Source organism: Bacillus rossius, chromosome 1 (genome assembly GCF_032445375.1).
Source record: "Bacillus rossius redtenbacheri isolate Brsri chromosome 1, Brsri_v3, whole genome shotgun sequence".
Lineage (NCBI taxonomy): Eukaryota > Metazoa > Arthropoda > Insecta > Phasmatodea > Bacillidae > Bacillus > Bacillus rossius.
The window spans coordinates 111,512,366-111,527,557 of record NC_086330.1 but is presented as its reverse complement, the minus strand read 5'-3'; the positions used below and the strand labels follow the sequence as shown (position 1 = coordinate 111,527,557).

The window sequence follows — 15,192 nt, the reverse complement described above, 5'->3', positions numbered from 1 at the left end:
AAATGATTTTACACATCTTACAACGCTGGGGAAAAATTTTATACTGGTATTAACCAAATGGTTAACTATTTACAAAAGTTTTGATACTTAAAAATGTAGGTTTTATATAAAATGTATCTTAAATTAAAAGAAAAATCGTATTTTGAAAACTAAATGTCATTTTGCTATGCTTTTTGATTAGATAGATATCTGATTGTCTGCACTGTCTTAAAAATGTTCATTGAATGATAAATAAAAAATAAAAACTAGGGAAGTTCTATATTAAATAAGCTAGTCAGAATTATGTAAATGTTCCTCCTGGCGCAGGAATCACGAGGAGGATTGAAGATGAGGTCAGTGACCGATCGCTCACATATGTAGTTATGGATGGTACGTTATTAATTACAAAATTCAAAAACCATTTTGAAGTTAAAAAGTATAATTAGTGGCAATGTTTAATAAAGATGACGTAAATTTTCAGATAAACTTATTTCTACAGCTCAATTAATTAATAAGGGCAGGAAATAAATTTTTTACAGCAATTATACAAAATTATTAAAAAAATTTAAACCACAATTAATTTATCCAAAAACCAAAATTAAGTAAATATTGCCCACACATTACAACATCCACGAAAGAACCTTAAAAAATTATTTTTGATAGATGCATTATTTTGCATTCAAGTTCTTTATTTTTTAATACTTCACCTACTTATAATTGTTACATATTTGGCACATGGTCCGTCACGCCCAATTAAAGGGCCTGAATAAGTATCAACTTAAATATTTATGAGTTAAAACAAAACATAACTACCTATATGTAACGGATGATCAAAGAAATTGTGAAATTTTGAAAGCTTGTTCTGTTTTTATATAGTACACAAAGCAGTTAAACCATAAATTATTTGTTGCTGAAAAAAAATAATCCTTAACCTTTCATGCTTTTTTCATTTATTTTTATTACCACATATTTCCGTTGAAGTAATACTTATATATATATAACAATACAGCAATCTAGAAAAAAAATTAAGGTAGCCTTATTTCAAATATGTTATGATAGACGTTAGTTAACTAAGAATATAAATTCGCTTTACAACCACAGCTTGTACACAAGTCGTAAAAAAAACATGGTTCTACTTACAGGCCGTATTGAACGTAGGGTAGGTTTATGACAAATACAACAGCAATAAACATATGGCTGAGTCTGCTTTCATGTACACTTTTTTTTAAGTTATCACTTTTAAAGCGGGTAAAGGGTACCTATCAAGTAGCTTAGCATTACCCAAAGTGAATGTCGTGCTCCAGAAAATGTTCGAACTATGTAATATTTGTATCACTGTTGCGTTACAGACCTGCAACTTTTTTCAGTGCGCGATGTCACTCTCATGTAAAAATATGTCGTGTTTAGCGCAAACGTGTTCGAATGAATCCACATCGAGCTGCCAAAGAATACCTATCGATGTCGGCAACATACATAAGTATACAAACCAACGTTTACAAGTGTATTCATACGTAAGTATAAAACTGGCGGTGGGCCATGATGCAGTTGGTTCTTCGCGTACAGTCCACTGACGGGATAAGAAGCGTCAAAGATCTTATATGGCTATTCTGTAAACTTGTATGTCATTTCACTGCCTGCTTTAGACAAACAACATCCATTACTTTTAGCTTTGGCTTGAAAAGAATTACTCCGGCCGGCTTTCTTATATGACTTATTTCAGCTCCTCGTGCGACCAGTGTGTATAATTTGTCCGCGGCCTTATCTTTGGGTGAAAGTTATTTGTAAGATAATTTGTATCGGTAATGTTCATCATGTATTACATAACAATTCGACTTAGATACGCACATGTGTTTTTAAAATATATGTTTAATAACTTGCAATACAAAGTATGTGTTGAATTTTATGTATTGAATTTTTTTTACATTATGTACGAACATAATAATCACAATATTTCATGAGAAATTTTTAAAACATTTTACAAAGCAATCTCTAATTTCTTCCACACCTCATGGTTAACCTTACTATTTTATTTCATGTTTCAGTTGATTTAAACTGTTTGGAATCATAATATGACGGACATGAAGAATATTAGTTTTAGTAAATTTTATGAGAGGATTTACTTATTACATTAAATATACCTCAATTTTTACCTCAAAGGAAAATAGTTGCATATCATTAAATGATAAATATTTGTTTCCCATTAATATAGTTTATGAACACAACTTATTGTTATAATACCTACATTAGTTAAATTGTGTTTTTGTAATGCTCTCCTATTTCAGTAAAATTTTTGGGCAAATTGAATAGCATATAGTCGATCTTTAACATAAGCTTTTGGAATACATAAATATAATAAATTATGTTCTCGTGATTTTAACAATTAAATATTTCTTCGCATGAAAAAATTAACTAACTAAAAAATATTTCAGTAATTTATACTTAAGGACTAAAAAATTTTATTTTTATAATATAATAATATTGTATGTATGTATACTTTTCTGAAAAAAGTAGATTCAAGAAAACAAATTTTCTTTTTTTAATTTTGTTCTTGAACTTACTTGACAAGCGATATTGAACTTCAACTTTATACTTTCGGTATAGCACTTTTCGATTTATTTTCTCCAAACGGGAATTAAAAGTAAAGAATAAATAACATTTTCCTCTATAATTATTGCAGCCGTATACTGAAAAGTTTAACTTTCCTTTATTTGCATGATGCGGAGCTCCTAACTACACAAAATTTTTGTTATTTATTTTGAACGTTGTATTTATGTTTCCTTACAAACTTAAATGAACCTCTTAACATTTAATTTCATCAAAAGTTATACAATATAAGTATCAAGTTAAAATATTTTTAAGTGTAGTTGTGGCTAATTTGTTGTTGAAAATGACAATCTTAAGTTTGAATGAAAGTGAGATATGATAAAATTATATTTGTAGTTAAAAACATATAATTCATTTCAAATTCAATCTTTTGTTACATGCATATTTCCAAATAAATTTGACAATATATTAAATTCTATGCATTTGAATCTATTCGTATATTCTGCAGCATTAATTCCTATAAGCAAATACTTATTACGTACAATGTACTTTTAGTCCTGTCGTATAGTTATGCAAAACATTGTATCAAAAGTATTGTTTCTTCTATGCGGTTATGGTTGAAAAAGAAAAAAAAGTAATTTAATTTATTTTTAAATTGGGTTGTCAGTAAGAACACGTATTTAGTGTAATATGACATATATTATTCTGTTCATTGAAACATTACTATCGATAACTCTATTTTAGATTTATCTGTCTATGTTATATTTCAAATTGATTCTTTTTCTTCTGCTTATGACAGCAGCAAATTTTGTTTTATCGCATATGTAATGTTTTTATGTTTTGCATATTATAATTAATGAGTTAGTATTGTTGGCGGGTGAGGCTTTTTCACAAATGGACGCGTTCTTGGCGGCTAGCAGGTAGGACGCGTGTATTACGCAGGCTGGATAGGGAAGTACGACTGCGGGCGAGCTCCATGATAGAAGCAACGGGAGTAGTATCACTCGGCTACTTGTATATGTTGGGATAGCTGTGCGAATGGTAGAACAGACCACGGGACTATGGTGAGGAAAAAGGTCCCAAGCTCGACATCCCGACGATGAGACCGTTTACGAACTGTCGATGGATCATCAGGAAAGTTAACAACTTCTTCAGAAACTTGAGTCCCTCTTTCAAAATTCAGTTTAATACCTGGAGATGACTATATTCGGTGTTCTACCAAGCGAAGCATACTCTTAATTCATTACTAGTTGATGTTTAATATTTTGACGCAAAATAAAATTGTGAATCAGCTTACTTTGCTCATGCCAGCTTTTACAAGTTTTGTCAAAGTTAATTAAATGAATAAAAATTGTGTCCCTTTGTTGCTGGCTACCCGCAAGAAATTATCATGGTGAATAATAATAATTTTAAGTCGACATGTAATATTATGATTTTTATGGGATTGTGTTTTGGAAATGGTATGTGTAACTGTCTTGTGTATTTTATTACATTCATTTCACGTAACGAATTGTCTGAACGTAATATTATTGTTTGTTTGTTTTAATATTTCGTTTTATTGAACAACGATACATAGTTTGCCGCTTCGAGCGACTACAGAAATGACAATACAATTAGTTTACAGTGTTACAAACATTTTAGTTTCCTCTACTGTACATGGGGCGAAATTTTTTTATGTTATGTTTACTGAAACCATTTTACGCGCTAAGTGAGATGTTGCGATTGAGTAGAAGGGAAAATATGTCTTAAAACCCTGCGTAATGGTATGAATTCCATTCATTCGTTTACTCTGTGATCCGGAGGGTCTAATGTTAAGACTGAATACATGTGCACTTCCTCTATGTAGAGTGGCTTCATTGAGATGAAAGCAAAGCTCACGTTGATGAAATACTTATTAATTAAAAAATAAAAATGTTGTTTTATGCTTCAATTTCTGTTAGTGTCGTACACAGATTAAAAATGTAATGCAGAGTTCCTCAGTTTTATGTATATTGAAATTTGCTTATGTGTAGAGTAGTTATTAAAAGCATAAAAAACATATATGACGAATTGTTGTGTATTATTTCCATTAGGCGTGAGGTGACCATGAAAATAGATAAGATTTTATCATTATGTGAAATCTACATTTTAAATGTTGGCGTTTAAATATTTATGAAAGCGTGTGATCTTAAAGCACTATTTATCTATTTAGGAAGTAGGTAGTTTCTTTGATTTTAGAAGGTTTTTTTTTAAATAAACAACTAAATTAATTCAAAAATTTGAACTACTGCAAGCAAAAAATACTTTATTCCATTTTTATTTTAAAATTAGCCATTGTATTCTACCTTGCTTACACTCTATTATCGAAAAAGATTTTTTTTTGACAGAGATGAATACCGTAAATTAATACACAAAACATACATGTTTTCGTATGATACAATAACAGCTAGTGACAGTGACGAAACCAAAATTATTTTGATAGTTTGTATAGAAAATCCCCAACAGTAGTGGTGGTATATTTAGGGATTTCTTTGTAGATGGGTACTATTCCACAATAAAAAGGAGTTATCGTCAATTATCAAAGCAGCCATATTTCGTATCTTCTTTGACAGCCTAAATACAGCACCAAATGACGTACTTGGCTAAAAATTAATTCCAGCTGCATGCGTAGATTCCGGGAGGAGGGGAGAATCTCAGGGTGGCCCGAACCTCCCTGAAATAAAAAAGTCCGTCTGAGGGGGCCCGCTTGCATTTGCAAAATCTTCACGTTATCCGGTGGGCCTCATGGGAATCCTACAAATTTTCGCCCGTGATTCCAGCTATACATTTCACTGACACCTTGAGCACAACAGTCAGTGCACACTGAGTTCTTCCATACCACCCGCACTTGTCTTCGATAAAATCTGAACTCAGGTGGATTCAGCGTGACTGACTAAGCCTGCAGTCTGAATCCACCTGTAGGCCGCTGTTGCAACAGCTAAGAAATTTACACTGCTCGTAGTGAACAGTCTGTATGTAACTCGAAACGGGATTCCAGTTCATTCGTATATACTTATTCATCTTATTATGCAACGTTAAAGTCATTAAAAAAATATGCAAAAATAAAATAAAATGCTAAACATGTAATAAGAGCCAGAAAATAATAATATGCAGTAATATTTAGTGTAACTAAATACGACGTGAACCCTAGAATACAAAGTTGACGATGTGTCGTTGGTGGGAACACTTGTTTGTTCCTGACATTTTTTTTCTTTACAGAATTTAAAAGTGAGTTTGACATGCACTTTTTCTTCAGGAAGTAAGTTAAAAATTTATTTGTCGTTATTGTGATTTAAAAAGTTGATTTGTGTCTAAGAGTAAAAATAAATAATATTATTTTCATCATTTTATTCCCAGTTTTATTACTCAATTATTAGTAGGACGTGATTTCTCGTCGCGGTGCGGAATACTTTTATGAATGAAAGCACATCTGTTCGTGCAAAACCATTCGTCACACAAATGTCAGTTCGAAAGTATAATGTTGGAAATTTTTTAAATGATATAATTTTTGCATTTTTTCCCCCCTGAAAACACAAGCTAACACATCGATTGTTGGTGACAGCATTTTTTGTAGTGTATGTAAATCTCTTAATTATGTAGAACGTTAATTAAAAAATAAAAATACATGTTTTAAACAGAATTGACGATTGTTTGCATTTCATGGATATGGACTGGATCGCAACACTAATATAATGTTTCGAGTTAATAAACACTGTCAGGAAGCAAGCAAGGCAATGCGAGAACATTATCCTTTTGGTTGAATGTAGCGAAAGGGAAAAACAGTCACCTTTCTTGCCACGATCTTGTTCGCAGATAACGCAGGTATAAGTAGTAAATGGACTCCACACAATGACAACCCTCCCATTATTCCGCCCCCCTCGCTAAAACGCCCTCTCCCCCCTCCACCACGGCGCAGGCGACAAGCTCAGGTATATCGCCCCGCCCAACCACTGGCAGTAGCACGTGGCCAGTGGCCCACCGCGCTAAACATTTTTACTAGGGAGGCCCCTTAAACACCATGTGACATGACATAATAAATTAAATTGTATCTAATTACATTAGGAATTAAATTAGACTATTATTTACCTGTGATTTATTACAGGAAATAGAGGAATCAACCATAGATGGAGTGTTTTTTTTTGTGTTGTATGCTATCACTACAACAATTTTAGTATGTATGTAGGCTTCTGAATATAAAATTTAATTTTCATCTTTTCAAACATATATACTGGTCAGCTCTATTGATCATGGAATTTCTCAGACACAACACTGCAGGAAAATAGTAGTTAATGAACGTTTAGTGAGAAAGAGAGAAAGCAAAACCAATTTACTTGCATAAGAAACTGAAAGAGAATAATTCTCCATGGGTGCATTCTCATAGGTGCATGTACATATGTATGCACATTAGAAGTTGGCGTAACAAAAAACTAACTTTAGGTAATTTTGTATGCAAATAATGAATAGAAATAAAATGATAAAAGGACTGGAGTGATGTTATAAATACGGTTAGTCTAGTATGAATTCAATCAAATTAAAAATAAACAACACTCATTATCCAATATTAAAATTAACTCATGTATAATATTATTTAATTTGGTAAAATGAGCAAGATGTAATAATGAAAATCAATCAATATGCTGAATTTTTAATATAATTTATTAATTTTTATTATTTTTCAAATAATAATGTAATAATATAAATGCAAATAAATTATACATACGGGAATATAACCTCACTTATGTAAGTACACTTGAAAAAGTTTATAAACACTATTTGAATCTCTAATAATTACAATATATAAATGTTTTTTTTTTTTTTTAAATTTTATGGAACAGTATTCAATATCAATCATTAAGTATAAGATTGTAAAGCACATATATAATTTTTATTTGTATGTAGCCTTTTTTTCATCCTGTGAAAATTTGTTCTACGGTGCGCACACATTGTAAAAGTTCACTCTCAGCTTTTTTTCATAATACGCCTACAGAAGTATAACTTCGAAAACAATAAAATATAAAAATAATTACCATTAAACACTGAATGAATGACAAACCATGACAAACACATAAATTATTTTTTTCCAATATTACTGTGAGAATATCATGGCTTTGTAACTGCATCTGCTGACGACTTATTCTATCTACATACAAACAAAGACATCTAACACAAGACAGTTTACCTGATAAAATTGTTTTAATTGTAAGATTCTTTAGGTGGGCCGCCACTCGGCCATCACTGGTCTAAAGGAACTGTCCTCTTCGCCAGAACTGAAAGGAAAGGGGGTCACCTTTGACGTAGAGGTATCTGGTGACGTTGTCGGACGCAATCCGCCTGCCCAGGTCAGAGGCCAGGACGACGCCTTGGTCGGACAACAGCTCCTCCAGCTCTCCGAGGCTGAGGGTGCGACCACCCATCTCCTTCTCTGCCTCCTCCAGAGACACCTGCACCGACCGCCTCTTCAGCAGCCTGGCCATCTGGTAGCTCGAGAACTCTCCGGACTCCTGCAGTGCACTGGTTAGTGAGTGGGTGTCCTTCGCGCAGCACTTAGCTTTTAACTACACAACTCAATAACCTGACTACAGAACAATAAAATAAAGTCACTTAACAGATGCAATATTAAGTCAGCTCATCATTTATATCTGGTTCTCATATTTTGTCCATAAATACTATAAGCCAATGTAAATTGCTTAAATTAAATCCTCTCTCAGGTGCTTCTTTTAGCATACTTAAGGATCTGCTTTAACCACCATGTTTTTTTTTTGAAGTGAAACTTCTTTGCTGAAGGGGCTGCAATTTAAGCGTTATGAAACTTCTGATCGCATGAGGGGAATAGTTAGGTACATGGTGGGGGAACCGGTAGAGGAGAGTGCGTCAGCGGCAACACCACTCCATCGCATGCACTAGCGGTCGAAAGGGAATACGGCAAAGGATTGGTGTTATGGAATTCTCGTAATGCTGCTTGTGTTTGTCTACTCTTTAGTTTTTTTCCCTTATTTGAGATCATACCAGCATCCTTACTATTCTCAATTATTATCTCTTGTTCAATAAAAAAAATACTACTAATAATCTTTATCTTTTCCTAATATGCAAGAAGTTTCACTTCTGTTGTGTGTGGACTCCACGTACACACCTTTTTTTTGCTAAGTCTAGATCTATGTAAAGAAATTTTTGGAAAAAAAAAAAAAAGCTATAGAATTAAATTTTTATGCATGAACCAGCCATGAAAACAAAGAAAATGAAGTTCCAGCATGTAACCTTGACGTATTTATCCATGCAAAGATTTTAATTATGAATTTTTGCTCAACTTTTTACAATACAAATAGAATACTTATCGCATAAAAAATTAACAACAAATAGTAACTTACAATGCTTACACCATACACTTATATCCTAAAAAATTGCAACAATGCCAATTAAACGCATTAACTCAACTTGGCAGGTGAAGCAAATCCTTACTGATCTGATTAAATTAGGTGATATAAATTTCATCGGGACCTTGCTGGAACATCTGTAGACAACAGCAAAATAAAATGCCTCTGCACATTCACTTCCTTATAGTTCATTGCCGTTCTAGGCATAATACAAATTGTTTGAGGGCTGTTAGAGTGAAATAACTCACTGCAACTAGATACAAACCTTGGGAATTTCATGAAGTCTACCCCAAGAACTTTGCTTCCTGGTTTCTTTCAATTCTGAGAGGATATCGTGGCGTACATTGGCGGGCAAGGCCTTGAAATCTTCACTATTTACGTTAATGGAATGGAGATCTTTGTAGTGTTGCTCGTGCACAACTTCTTCCAAGGCATCATCTTCCTCATCTTCCTCTTCATCATGTTGTTCACCTCTAACAGTAAGACAGTACCTCTGTAGCATTTGTTACTTTATGTCAACTGGCTTGTACATACAGAGATAAAAAATACCCCTTAAAGTATCCATCTAAACATAATACACTATAACTACATTTTCCATTCCCAGACTTTACTCTTTCCTCCATTTAAGACTACTTTTCTGATGCTATCATGACAAAATTTTAATTATAAATAATACACACAATATGTACAGTTTTTCAACAGACATATACTAATATTATTTCTTTTTATTGTCCTAAGAACTGAAAGCTTGGCAATGGAGACAGTTATATCAAGAAGAAGCTGATTTTACTCAACTCTCAAGTTTCTATAAAAAAAAATTATGTAACAATTTAACATGAATTTCAATTTAAACAACATATTCATTTGTAAAAGGCGAATAAGAACTATAATGCATTAGTTTTCTAAGTACATAGTTCACAAAACCCCTCTGTATAGTTATAAATTATTTGATTATTAGTGTTTTTGTTTTAATATGAAAGTTGACAAAACTTTTTTTAAAATCTCTAAACTCAATGAATAGGGATATTTTAAAATGAAACAAATTCAAAGAATACAAGATTTCATAGCCTGTAAAAGGCACCCTATTTTTTGAGATCAACAAGTCATGAAAAAGGTGTGTCTTAGAAGGAAGAAAATTTAGTAGCCTTGACATTTCAAATTTTTAGAATACTAGCCTCAGTTTGTAATACAGATTTATCACTATTTTATGTCTTCACAAACTAAAAAAACCAAGCTTTGGACTCCTTTTAAAGTAAATTCATAGCCTCGTGTAACTATTAAGTCAACTGTATTCACCAATGTTATTTCCTCCTGGTAGTTACATACTAAAGATTGTTAATTAAAATGCAGACAAAAATAAGATGAAAGATCTCTGACAATTTCTTTTAAATCCTTGAAATGTCAATAATTGGTGTAAGTAATTATTAACAGAAATTATAGCATAAAATTGATGACTCAAAGATAATGGGTATCACTCCCTCTTAAGCTGAGAATGAAATGTAATAAGCCATGGTCAACTTCCTCAATTTCCCCAGATTATGTTGTACGGGTTTGTCTCTAATAACCTCACTGTCAACAAGATGTAAAACCAAATGGAGTGAGGTGATGCAGTGGTAAGACACTGGACTCATATTCCAGAGGAACCAGGTTTGAATCCCAGTCTGGCACATCTTAATTTGATTTTATACTCCACACAAATGCTGTGATCGTTCCTTCCCCAGTTTCCTTGAACCGTGTCGTCGAGTTCATCCGTCTCCAGACCCACCCAGGGTCTTGGTCGGGGCCACACGGAACCGTGGGCGGCAGGAGGAACATGTCGTCCGCCTGCTGCGAGCGGGAGGGTTCCGTCCCAACGTCCCCCGCCGCCTGGCCCAGCCCGAGCACCTTCCTCAGCGCCTTGTGCTTGACGATGTTCCTGAGCAGCTTCTCCCGCGCCTGCTCCGACCTCTGCTCTGCCCTGCTCTTCTGCTGGCGCCTGGCCGCCTGCGGGCACGATGCGCCCGGCCTCAGGCGTCTCCCTCCACGGTCACAACCTCTCCTAAGCCTCAGTCTCACATGCCGTGCATTGCATTTCATTTCATTTGTAACATGCCTACCAAAAGTTATACAGCTGTTTAGATAGCTACAACACATGAACTCGTACAATCAAATCATACAACAGACAAACACAACACTAATTCACTGGACAGCAGACAAACAATTGGACCAACACAAACACAGTATCGAATGATACAATAATAAAAACAAAAAAAAATACAAAAAAATGATACACAACAGAGACAAAATATATGAACTAAAATATATGAATTCATAATAATACCAGAAATTAAGTATATTAGTCATTCAAACTTAAGATGGATATTACTTCATTTTTTTTAAGTATTGCTATTATTATTTTTCTTTCTTTCCAAAACAAAAAGTAAAAAAATTACAACATATTTGTCTAGATTTCTGAAGTTGGTAATTATTCTATAAATAATGTAACAATAATTTAATATTAGCTTGATTTAGGTCCTTTGTTGTTTGGTTGCAAATTTTGTTGACAGATATTTACCATACACACATTATGGCAATCCTCTCTCTTGCATGGATTTTTACGACTATTAGATTACATCAGGTGACTTTTTGTAATGAAACATAAAATGCAAGAGATTGCTATAATGATAAATTTACAGGAATAATGCTGAACTAATAGTAATGACAATAATATTAAACAACCAAATTGGCATATGACACAGAATCTTAAAGAGAACTTGCTTACTGTGCTATAGGGTATTTGAGATACATGTTTTTACAAGCAACTGTTGAACGTATTTGTAATACTATTTTAAAGGAATTAGGCGATTGATAAATATTAATTCGAACCCTTCAGCATGGCTGTGCTGTATCTTAAAACCACTCAGTTGAATATCTTTGAAAGCACCCACAATGTGGGCAATGAACTTTGTTACACAGTTTAACAATGCTAAAATTAGAGGATCACAGCTTAACATCTGGTAGGTACATGCAACATGATGAAAAGACTGCACATGCACTCACTGCATTGTGTGTAGAGGCACTTGATGCACATGCCGAAGTAGGCTTTACCATTTCCTTTATTATGCCCACGTAAAAACAGTAATAATGCTGGTTAAACAAGCTCCTTAATGTATCTCCCTGGCTGTTGTGAGATGAGAATTTACAGGAAGTATAGTAGTATGCAAAATATTAAAGATAATAAGAGAGGTGTTTGGCTAAAATTATTTTACATATTCAAAGTCAAAAAGTTAGGGGTTATAAGGATGTCACTATTTCTTACAACATAATTTTCCTGTTTACCGTTACCATCTACCTGGGCAATCAAAAAAGATGTACAGAGCTGTAGAAAACTGCCCAAGATTCCTTAGTCGTATCCAATTGCTTACAGCATTAATAAAACTGTAGTTGACGTTCTGAATGCTAGCATTTTTCTAGTCTGCTAGTAGGCCTAAATATTTTTGTAGAATAACAGCAGCTTCAACTCGTGCTTTCATAACTATTTTTAAGCAGGAAAATTCTTTTAGGAATCTTTAAAGCACCAAAGGAGCAAGCATATAGTTACATGATAAAATGATGGGACACCACTTTAAATCTCACAGAGGCAAGGCCTCACCGAAAAGATGGCAAGCCAATTCACGGCCTATCACATAAAGGTGATCAGGCATCTTATGTATGAAACAGTGTCACCCTTAACACCTTTTTGCTTCTTGTCCACGAACATAGGTATTAAATAAATCCAGCAAGACATCACACTTAATAGCTTGAACAATTTTGCACATAACTGAACATTTATACATTTACCTTGTTAATCAAGCAAAAATTTCTCAATAATTTGGAAAACTAGATAAAAGGCTTTAACTGTACGAAAGTTCGATAAAATCCAACATGGCAAAGTATGGTATAGGCAAATAAAAAGGATGGCAAAAAAGATTGCCTAATGCCAATGGGAATACCTGAAATACAAGAAGGCAGTTACCACAGGAAAGTCAAAACATAGAGCCTGAAAGGGGTGAGAAGTTTTTAAGGAAAGGAGGAAGGCCTAGAACAGGCTGGTGAGAAAATAGAAGATAGAGGCTCTGCACATATATGACATTTAAAATATATCTTTAAGATTGCTGTTTATCAAGGCAAAAGCATAAACCAGAAACAGTAATCTAAAGAATTGGTGATAGCTAACCTGTAAAGATGTATTGTTTAATTCTGTGGCTTGGCAAACCATAAGACCAATTATATCATCAACTGCAGACACTTACGTGATGAAATAAATTAGCTCCTCCTGAAGCCCATTCATTAATACCAGATGATAAAAGCATTTAAAAACTTATAAAGATATTTTAGAGCCAATAATTACTATGTATATAAATAAAAAATTATTATACTTACAAATTGCCAAAATTGCAAGGTATGATCCTTCTTACCCAAAATGTATGAAAACCAGAAATCATACAAATCTATCACTATGCTTAAAATTAAAAAAAAAAACCTGGGCTGGGCAGCATTTCTTAAATATATATATGTATATAGTACAATATTGGTCTTGTATTTGGAAGATTTCTGGTTCAAATCCTGCTCTAGTCATCCTGGTGCGAGATCCTTGTAGGAAAATTCTGGGATGGTTCCTTTCTATAACCCAGTAACGCCACCTGGCGGCTCTGAGGATCCAGCCCGCAACCCCACAGTATCATTTTGTAGGGCCTCTTCAAGAACCCTCTAACAAAGAAATACTATCATGTTTTAGTGATCTTTTTGAAGCTAAACTTCTTTAGGCGCGTTATGAAAAAAATGATGAGTGAAATTTTAAGATGCGCGCGCATCACTGTAACACAAAATTAACAGGTTGAAGCTGCCCGCTAAACCGCTCATTAAGTCTCAAAAAAAAAGCTACCATCAAAATAGAAATAGAACCTCTATTAGTCGCGCATGTTGGCACGCTCGTCGCCTCTGATCACTGTTTTCATATTTATAATATTTATCCACATGTTTCTAGTTTCTACATTCACAACACGTGTTTTAGTTTCATACAAGTGCGAATTATATACGTGCTAATATATTATATTCAGTAGTGATTTAAATTGAATATTTTTATTAATATTACTTACTATTCGTAAATATTAGTAAAAAAAATTGTGCCTTTATACTTTTTCAAGTGCTCCTATATAATTGAGGTTGACTATCCGTATGTAGGTATTATTTATTGATATAAATTAAAATATTATTATTTAATATAATTAATACTAAATATTATTAAATTATTCATGTTAAATATTTATTATTGGTTATTTAATACTTACAAAATAAAGAAATAAATTTAATAAAACATTTAATAAAAAATTTGTGATAAAAATTAAAATCGAACATCAAATTAAAATATTAATTTTTAATATTTATTATTATATTGAACAAACAATAAATATTTATAAAAATAAACGAACAAATTAAATGAAAACTTTTTGATAAAAATGAGAAATAATAAATATTTAAAAAATAAATAAACTCTCATTAAATTTTTGATTTTATTATTAAATTTATTTAATTTCTTTTAAAATATTAAATAATCAATAATAAATATTTCAAATTAAGAATCTTATAATGTTTAGTAAAAATTATGTCATATATATTTATTATTCTCTGAATTTTATTTATTTAATTTTTCAAATTTAAACTGAACTTTATTGACTGTGTTGACTTTCTTTTTCCAGCCCTTTTATTATTTTTTTGTAATTAATTATTTGCTTGCAATTAAAAACTATTTTTTAATGATGCCAAAGAAGTATAACTTCTCACGCGCGTATATAAGTACATGCACCCATTTTTTTTTTCATACATGACAACTAATTTCTTAGCAGACACTGTTCGGAAGCCATCATATCATCAGCGAATGTATTTTTATCCTAATTATTTTAAGTTTTATTTTGGTAAAAACTATTTTCAAAATAATGATTTTTGTTTCTTCTTTATGTATTTGTTATGATGGATGATGATAAAAAATTAGGAAAACTGTTGCAAGAAATTTATTATTAATTCATTAAAAAAAAATTTGGTCTTCAAACAGAATGAAGTTGGCTACAACCCATGGTCAATCACTTCAATATCCTTGAACTTGTATGGAGTTGGTCAGTCTCTAATGATCTCGTCGCAACAAGTTTAAGTCAAAAATTAAATAAAACATTAAAATATACTGCACAACCACACTCTGAAGAGTATCACACGACCATGAGATTAAATATTTGAGGTATTTCAGGGCTACTAGGCACAGGAAATA

The 15,192-nt window shown here is 32.6% G+C and overlaps 1 protein-coding gene across 6 annotated transcripts in view; it reads right to left on the bottom strand.

Moving 5' to 3' along the window:
* LOC134542161 (DNA excision repair protein ERCC-5) overlaps positions 1–15,192 on the bottom strand; it is a 48,968-nt gene that overhangs the window by 29,789 nt on the left and 3,987 nt on the right. For all 6 annotated transcript variants that reach the window (XM_063386186.1, XM_063386211.1, XM_063386193.1 and 3 more), the window contains 3 exons: positions 10,678–10,895; positions 9,178–9,385; positions 7,829–8,042 (listed from right to left, as the gene is read on the bottom strand). In XM_063386186.1, coding sequence (XP_063242256.1) covers positions 7,829–8,042; positions 9,178–9,385; positions 10,678–10,895 — 640 coding nt within the window. The remainder of the gene's footprint in view (positions 1–7,828; positions 8,043–9,177; positions 9,386–10,677; positions 10,896–15,192) is intronic.